The sequence below is a fragment of the Arachis duranensis genome, chromosome 6 (genome assembly GCF_000817695.3).
Source record: "Arachis duranensis cultivar V14167 chromosome 6, aradu.V14167.gnm2.J7QH, whole genome shotgun sequence".
NCBI classification, from domain to species: domain Eukaryota; kingdom Viridiplantae; phylum Streptophyta; class Magnoliopsida; order Fabales; family Fabaceae; genus Arachis; species Arachis duranensis.
The window spans coordinates 6016419-6025745 of NC_029777.3; the positions used below are offsets into that span (position 1 = coordinate 6016419).

Consider the following 9327-nt stretch of genomic DNA (forward strand, 5'->3'; position numbering starts at 1 on the left):
CAAAGTGACCGACCTCTTCAGGTCAGGACAACCCGACCTCTTTCCAAAGAGCTCGGTCAAGTCCCCAGGAAAGCCCAAAGAAGGGCCCAAATAGAGGAACACGCCCCAAATCCTAAGGCATCCCAATCCTACAGAGAGAAGGGCGGTTTCCTTAAAGATAAGATGACCTCACTTAAAGATAAGATAAGATAAGATAACTAACTTATCTTATCCGCAGGAGGCCACATCTCACCATTATAAATACACTGGAGCACCCAGGTATAACTCATACTCTGATTCTACTCAATACCTGCTTAATACCCTTGCTAACTTAAGCATCGGAGTCCCTTGCAGGTACCCCCCCCCCTCCGGGGACGAAGGATCAGCACCACCACCAAGTCCAACAAGTCGGACACACCAGCTTCGGCCGCCGTGCACCTGCCGGACACGTCGGCTCCGACCAAGACAGAAGATCTCATCCGAGATCGACCTACAGTTTCAGGTAACCCTCGGAACACAAACCATAGTGTTTACCTCCTAGACTTTGTGTTCTAGTTGGACCAAAAAGATCAATATGTAACATCTCTAATGGCCTTTTGGTTGAAATTCCATCTTTTGGTTTAAAAGAGGATTTGATTTGTTTGCCTAATTGACAATCATCACAAGTAAGATCCTTATCAAATTTAATTTTAGGAATTCCTCTAACCAGATTTTTCTTCACTAGTTTAGAAATTTAGTACATGCTAGCATGACCCAACTTTCTATGCCATAGCCATTTTTCAGATTCAAGAGATGTAAAACATGTTACATTTTGTTCTTTCAAGTCCTCAAGAGTTAATCCATACACATTCTTGCATCTTTTGGCTTCAAAAAGAATATCCCTAGTTTTTTCACAAACAACCAAACACACAAACTTTCTAAAAATCACTTCAAATCCTAAATCACACAATTGGCTTACACTAAGTAAATTATGTTTCAAACCATTTACAAGAAGAACATCATTTATACAAGATGAAAAGCTTTTACCAACTTTTCCAACAGCCACTATCTTTCCTTTTCCATCATCACCGAAAGTGACAAGTCCTCCATCATATTCATCAAGCTTTATGAAGAAGGTTGTCTTTCCGATCATATGCCTAGAGCATCCGCTGTCCATGTACCACATATTTTCCTTCCTCTTGGATGCTAGGCATACGTACAAAGTAAGCTCAAGTGACCTTAGGTATCCAAATTTTCTTGGATCCTTTCACGTTAAACCATCTCTTATGTCCCAAATCATTGTAATAAAAAACAACCTTGTAAACCTTATCACCAATCATTCTTTCACCAAAGAAACATTGAACGGAAAAATGACCACTTCGGTTACACAATCTACAAAACCTTAGAGTTGCTGTTTTGTTAAAGTAGGTGGGATCTTGAAACCTTGTGTCATTGGATGAAGAAGCTTTATCTTTAAAAGAAGGTTTCCTATCAGATTTATAAAACCCCAAACCAGCTTTATCAAAGAGTGGTTTTTGACTAGCCAAAATTTGATTTAGATTTTCAGAACTTTGAGTAAATTTGGCTAGTTGACCCTTTTTAGCAACTCTTCATTTTCCTTAAAACAGTTTACATATGCAACTACAGAGTGATCACTTTCACAGCTTCTAAGTTGAGCTTTCATCTGCTTATTTTCTTCCACAAGATCACAAGCAGTTTCAGCCTCCCTTAGCTTTTCTTTGAGATAATCATTTTCATCTTTAAGAATGAAAATTTATTGTTCAAGATCTTGATTATCAGTCAGAAAACATCTTATTTTTTCAGAAAGGTGATCTATCATAAGATGAAGGTCTTCAGTGTCAGGGTTTTGAAAAAATACCTGATCTATATGATTTGCCATGAGGCAAGGCTGTGACTTGGTCTCAGATTCTTCATCACTGTCTGAGTCATTTTTCAAGTCTTCCCATGATGCCATCAGACCCTTATTCTTTCCTCCTTTTTTCTTCTCCTCCCTTTTTAACTTAGGACAATCAGATTTGTAATGCCCTATTTCCTTGCAGTTGAAACAAGTCACTTTGCTAAGGTCTTTCTTCATTTTTCTTGAGCTGCCGCCTTTGCCTTTGAACTTTACCATTTTTCTAGATTTTTTGGCAAACAACACAAATTCATTTTCAGAGGAGTTATCACTGGATTCATCATCCAGAGGGTTAGTTACAGAAGAAAATGCAATTCCTTTTTTTTGACTCTTTTTTCAAATAAGTGTTTTCAAAAGCAAGAAGGTTTCCTCTCAAATCATCAAGTGTCATGGAATCAAGATTACTACTCTCAGAAATAATTAAAGCTTTTGTTTCCCACTCTTTAGTGAGACATCTCTGCACTCTTCTCACAAGCACAGAATCAGAATGTGTTACTCCCATAGCATCCAAGCCAACAGTGATGGTGTTGAACCGTTCGAATAGTTCATCAATGGATTCTCCTTCCTTCATTGTAAACATTTCATATTCCCTGTTTAACATGTCTATCCGAGTCTTCTTTACAATGGTGGTTCCTTCATAAGTGATTTGTAATTTATCCCAGATTTTCTTTGTCGTTGTGCATCGTGATACCCGTCGGTACTCCTCGAAGTTGATAGCACAGTTGAGTAGATTTATGGCCTTGGCATTTAGCTCCACTTTCTTCCTATCTTCTTCGGTCCAGCTTGCTTCTAGTTTAAGAGTGACTACTCCTTCAGCACTTGTGTTAGTAGGAAACTGTGGTCCTTCTAGGATGATCTTCCAAAGCCTGTAGTCTACTGCTTGCACAAAGATCTTCATTCTCTCCTTCCAATAGGTATAGTTTTTTCCATTGAAAAGAGGCGGTCTGTTGCTTGACTGCCCTTCTGTGAGATTGTATGATACCAGATTTGAGCCACTACTTTCTGCCATGAGGATCTTTTCTCCAAGCTGCAAAGCTTGATCTCTTTGAGACCAAGCTCTAATACCAATTGATGGTTTCAGTGGCTAAGAGAAGGGGGGTTGAATCTTAGCCCCCTTTTTCTTGATTACACTTTCTGGTCTTTGAGGAGACTTTTCTGTTTTTGTCTCATCCCAAGCCACGAGACTTTTTACTTTTGTCTCGTCACTTGGCACGAGATATTTTTTATTTTAGCTCTTGTGCAGTAGAAACAGAAATGAAGAAGCAGAGAGAGAAGATTACACCCGGATATATCCTGGTTCAGCTGCTAAGTGCAATGCAGCCTACATTCAGTCTCCATCACAACAATGATGGAATTTCACTATAATCATCCAAATTACAAATTGTAAAGTGCTAACCCAACTTACAAGGGGATTCCCACAGAATCATGAAACACAACATAGATGAACAAAGGAACTCTAAGGACATCTATGACTTTTTTCTTTTAATTTTGCACTCTCTGCCTTTTTTCGCTCTATGGCTTTTTCATACAAACCTCACTGTTTGCCTTTTTCCATGAGACTCAAGACATGACAAAATTAAACAGAAAAATTACAAAACAGAATACATTGAAGGAGAAGAAAATCTGTAAGTTTAGGTAGCTATGAGACTTCTGTGCCTTGCACTCTCACTTTCTTTCCTTGAATCAAACCGTGACTGTTCACCCCTTTTATAGAGATGAGAAGCCTTCACAGTTGAAACAAAACCAAGCTTAACTTCCTTTTCTTCAAAACAGAACCGGTTCGGCCATAGAGAGAGAAGAGGAAACTCATGCAAAACCCAACATGCAAGTACCTCTAGTTCTTTCTTGGTCATCACTCTTCATCAATCCGAGCGCTCCATCCTTGGCTTGCTCTCCAAGATGGATTTCTGGCCCTTGATGCTTCATGATGATGATGACTTCATCTTCTCTAATCTCTGCCTCTTTCATCACTTCGCCACTCTAGCTACTTCCTGTGGTGGTTGAGCAGAATCAAAGACAAGCCATGCCTCCAAGAATCTCCTCCTTGCTGGCGAATCTCCTTCTTTCTTTTTGAGTATGAAGGATCCGAGATTACCTCACCAAATCTTACCACTTTTGGTGATAATTTCAGTCACAGCATACTTTTCTTTTGTTATGTTTTCTTGCCATCATGATGGTCTTTAGGCGAGCCTTCTCTTCCTTTTGGTAGCTCATTTTTGCTTCCATGATTTCCTGGGTATTGTCCGAAGAGAAGAAAGAGATGAGAGAGAAGAAACAATCTTGGAAGAAAAATAATTTAATGAAGTAAACAAAATCAATTGAGAAAATGTTGCTTTTACTTCCCTTAGGTGGAGTAGCGTGAAGCATAATGATTCCCATCAAATCAAAGTCAAATTCTCTCTCATGTTCCCAATGCTAGCATATTAAATTTGAAATCCATCTCTTAACAAGAAATGGAATCCGTTAGAAAGCATGGAGCCAATTTGCTTTCTTTCATTATGTATCGGACCAAGCATTGGATCTTTGGTTTGATATGGGCTTAATGTTGAAGTTCAATAAAAACTAGCCCATTTATAACATTTGCTTTCCTGATGAATTTGGTTTCGGATCAAGCATAGGAAACTTTCATCAAAATTAAATATGGGCTTGGTTGCAACAACATTGAGCTTGGCCCATTAATACAACAATTCAGCCACATAATAGGAAACATGTAGCAAGGCTGATTGTTGGTTTTAATTTGGACTAGCAACATTTTATTTTCCGGCCCAATTAAAAACCTGCATCACAAAATTATTAATTAACATATGTTAAGTGAAAATCAATTTAATAATTTTGTAATTAAATATTTCAATAATGTTTGTTCATCATCAAAATTAAATTAGAGTTTTTCAAACTCATCATCTTATAAGTTGGGTTAACACTTTGCTGTTGAAAAGTTAAGGAGAGTTCCTAGTCAAGTCTAGTTTGGGTTAGAAACTGAATTTGTCTTAGATAGGATTGGTGCTGTTGAAAAGTAGTGAAATTCCATCACTGTTGTGATGGAGACTGGTCTTTGTTTCTGGTTCTACATTATAAGACCACTTGCACGTAACTCTGTTTTTGACTCATACCGCGTCAAGAAACAAAATTATAGTCTCTCCTATTTTCAGCTCATTGTATCTCAACTAAACTCAACATTAAAAAGTAAAAATTAGTCATTAATATTTAAAAAGGAAAAATCTAGGAACCAACAACTTTTGTATTTTCTGGTCAGCACTTAACCATCAAAACAAAAGTGATAGATCTCCCACTATTAGATACTATTAGATGTAATCTCACACTATTAAAAATACTATTGATGGCCAATTAATGGTTACAAAACACCAAAATTATTGGCCCCCTAGCATTCCTCTTTTAAAAATGTAGACTAACATTTTTCATTTTAAAAAGGTTTTGTGGTTTTATATTTATTTAATTAAATGTTTTAGTTATTCAAAATTTTATTTAAGTTCATCTCATCTATTAATCTAATACATTGTATATTTATAGATTTAAACCCAATTCTCTAAGATATTTGAGTTGAAAAAACCAAAAATATCAATCAATTGAGTAACTAATACTACATGTAAGAAAAGTACTAAGTTTTTTCCAAAAATTTTGGGGGACTATGACCCCGAAAGAAAGTTATACGAGAGTAGTTAAATTAAATAAACGGCTTCTTTGGTTATTTTCAAGAAAAAGACCGATATAAATGATACTAAAATCCATGATGGTGTTATCTGTTATTATCATTGCATGGTCCACCTTAACCTGTTTCTGTTTTGCATTGGCTATGGTTGCGGGACATGGCCAAAGCATAAATCATGTGAGCTCTAACAACTAACTATAATAAGGTGTAATGAGAATAAATGAATAATAATTGATAAATAAATCAATTTTATTAATTTGAAAATAATAATTGATAACTATTAGAACATTTTGACATGAATGAATACATTACTAATTAGGATTGAGGTCTAATACAAGTAAACGAAATTATTGACCCTGACTAGCAAGTACTATCTTTCAATTCATTCGGTTGTCCAAACTCCAAACAAGTATAGAGAGATTAGAGACCACATCAAGTCCCACTCTTGGTTGTTACATACAACAAAATAAAGCACGGAAAATAATAATAATTAATTAACACGTCACTAAAAAAGGGATATTGACAGTGATACACTGAGAATAAAACAAAAGAAGAAAAAAGAATCACTTTTTAATTAACCCATGAAAGATCAAACGGCTACAGAAAAACAGGAATATCTGAACTGAAACACGCGGAATGCACTTGAGAACTATACTGTTCATTGGGCCACCTGTCAAAACATGAATTCATCTTCATAAGGTGAGTAAAATGTCCTACCTTGTAAGCAACTTCTTGTTAAAGGAACTTAATTATATATATTATTGACAAAATAGAAAGCAAAGTTGGTTACAAGTGGCCCATGAGTCACCTAATCAACATTATTTAGCATCAAATTAGTGGGAGTTATTGGACCTACATGTCCCTTTCCCATTTCTACTTTATATCAGAATCATATTCTAGTGACTGACGTGATTCTGAATTTCATTATTCTAAGGTAATAGCTTTTGCCTTCAATTATTTCTAAGCTACAATTTTATGTTATAGACAGGCTTAGCATATAATTAATTGAAATCTATGATAATTTTATTAAATAAAATAAGCAAGTAAAAAAATTGAAAAAAAAAAAGGGATCGAAAAGAAATTATTACGTACCAAAGATGATGATCACTTGGTGATAGCATAAACAGCATAAATAATTCCAGGGAGATATCCAAAAAGGGTGAGTACCAAACAGATCCAGAACTCTACCTGCACAAGTAATTAACAAGAGAGTTAATTAAAGTAATGATTAAGAAGAGAGAAAGTGATAAAAAGGAAGGTAATTAAGAAAACGTACGTGGCAGCCATACTTGAGGAAGACCCCAAGAGGAGGAAGGATGATGGCGAGGAGGATGTCTATGCAGGTGGCTGTGCCTTCCGCCATTTTTGATTAAACTTAAGTTACAATAACTGCTTCTGCTGCTTGTATTTGAGAAGATTTCGTATTTGATAGTGCTATCTCTGAATGTGGAGGTTCCATATTTATAGCATGAAGCAGACAACGGATTAATTCAAGGCCGTTATCATGCACGTGGCACCTTTACTTTCGCAAATGCATATTTTAACAATAAATTATTGAAAAATTATAGATAGACAATAAAAATATTAAACAATATAAATAATAGGTATATTGAATATTTATTTTATTAAGTGTACAGATATTTATTTTAATATTAAGATTTAAGTGAATAATTTAAAAATATAGTGTATTTTTATTTGATTAATAATTATTTATGTTGTTCAAGATAATCATTATTTATCTAGTACTCTCTTAAATTATTATATTATTTTACAACAAATTATATTTTCTCTAAGGATTTTTTTTCAATAAATTTTTAAATAAATATTTATATAATCAATTGTGTATAAATTAATATTCAATAATTATTTATATTAAAATTTATCAATAATTTTGATATTTTATTTTATATTTTTTAATAACTATTATTATGATTCTTTAATAATCAATAGTCATTATCATTGTTATATAATCTACAACAGATTGTATTATGATGCTAAACATGTTATTTTTTAAACTATTTTTTAATAAAAGTATTATGTAATAACCATACATAAATTAATATTTAATAATTATTAATGTTAAACTTTGTCGGTAATATTCTAATATTTCATTTCATATATTTTTAGTTATTATTATTATAATACTTTTTTATATTTCGGAGATTCAATGAATCAATCATTAATAATTAATAATCAAGAATTCAATAATTCTAATTCTACAACAGATTATATTTTTATGCTAAATATATTGACGTGTTACACACTATTTTGTTAGAAAAATATTATGTAATCAATCATATATAAATTAATATTTAATAATTAATTATATTGAGATTTGTTAATAATTTTAATATTTTATTTCATTTCTTTTAGTAATTATCATTATTCTTTCTTATATTTTTCGTAAAATAATAATTATAATATTTATTTTATATTCTTTTAAAAATTAATACGATTTTTTTATATTTATGTAAATGTTATATATAATATTTTATTTTACTATTCATAATTCAAAAAGTCCTATAAATGCATGAATCTAATGATTTTAAGTAATCGTGTAATGTTTTTTTATAAGTGTATTAAAATTAAACTTATTTAATTAAGCATCTTCTTTTGTAAAGTTTTTCAATTTATTAAATTCCATGACTTAATTTGAGTTGTATTAGATTCGTAAAGCTTGAATCTTTTTCAAAGTTAGTTTACTTATTGGTTTTGAGAATATATTGGAAATTATCTTTTTTTCATCCAACAAAATAGTAGATAAATAAGGATTAAAAGTTTCCTAGCAAATCCTAAATCTTTAGTAAAATAATTGGTAAAATATTTGAACCTAGCATTAAAGTAGGACAAATTTCATCTTAGGAGAGAAAACTTGTAAACAAAATAATGAAAGGCTCGCTTTTGTATTTTGTAATGGATTCTTGAAATGATAGAAACAGTGCAACAGCTAAGACGTGGCTCGTACGATTAAGACCGATCCAAATACAATAAAACAAAAAACAGAATAACACGGATCTCGTGTTTATTTTTAACGATATCTCTATCTCCGGCGTTAAGATACATAGATATTGGTAACATCTCATTTCTATCTACAAAACTTTGCAAGATTTCAATTTATTTAAGGAGTTTACATTTATCTTCCCGGCCAATTAAATGTGTTCAGCTGCAAGATTTTTAGAAGGTTTTGATACAACATACGACATGTCGAAAATTAATTATCTATCTAAAATATATAAAAAAAATAAAATAATAAATTTTGAGAACTCTTTCAATATTTTTAATTTTTGAAAAAAGCGAAAGAGATAAATAGGGGGAACGCGCAAGGCTTTTTGGTCGGCCGGCATTAAAGGAAGGAAGGAAGGAAGGAAGTAACTGGAGTCGAGAATGGAGGAATTGGTTTAACATGACCCCATCACGTCATTCACGTGTGGGTGGCTGGGCTGGCTGCCACTGCCTCCTTCCATGTGCATGCATATATTGACATATGGAATTTATTCTCTCGTATTATTACTCGGCATGGTGCAATGTGCACAAGTATAAATTAAAGTCTTCCTAAGAAAGCAATGATCTGGGAGAAAGCGAATGAACTTAACTAATTAGCTTCCCATCTCCTCCACATGCACCCAGCCAGCCACCCCCGGCCGACACGTTCACTTCACATGATGCCATGCTGTTTAAACTTTAAACCACCTTAATCCCCCTTTCATTCTTTGCTTTTGCTTTACGATAATTAATTAATTAATTAATTAACAAAGGGGTAGCCAGTAGCCTGTAGCCACTTCTCTAT

At 33.3% G+C, this 9327-nt stretch overlaps 1 protein-coding gene across 1 annotated transcript; it reads right to left on the bottom strand.

Annotated features, from left to right (window-relative positions):
- Positions 1–5771: 5771 nt before the first annotated feature.
- Positions 5772–6985, bottom strand: LOC107492245 (hydrophobic protein LTI6A). The gene is made up of 3 exons (XM_016113246.3): positions 6817–6985; positions 6633–6728; positions 5772–6210 (listed from the first exon to the last, which is right to left on the bottom strand). Exons 1-2 carry the CDS (start codon positions 6901–6903, stop codon positions 6645–6647), a joined length of 171 nt encoding a protein of 56 aa, XP_015968732.1. The 5' UTR covers positions 6904–6985; the 3' UTR covers positions 5772–6210; positions 6633–6644.
- Between the last annotated feature and the right edge of the window lie 2342 nt (positions 6986–9327).

Excerpts from the sequence above, each read along its gene's own strand:
- LOC107492245 (XM_016113246.3), bottom strand. The coding sequence starts at position 6,903 with ATGGCGGAAGGCACAGCCACCTGCATAGACATCCTCCTCGCCATCATC. Across the intron at positions 6,729-6,816 it reads TCCTCAAGTATGGCTGCCAC|GTAGAGTTCTGGATCTGTTT; the intron begins GTACGTTTTCTT and ends TTACTTGTGCAG.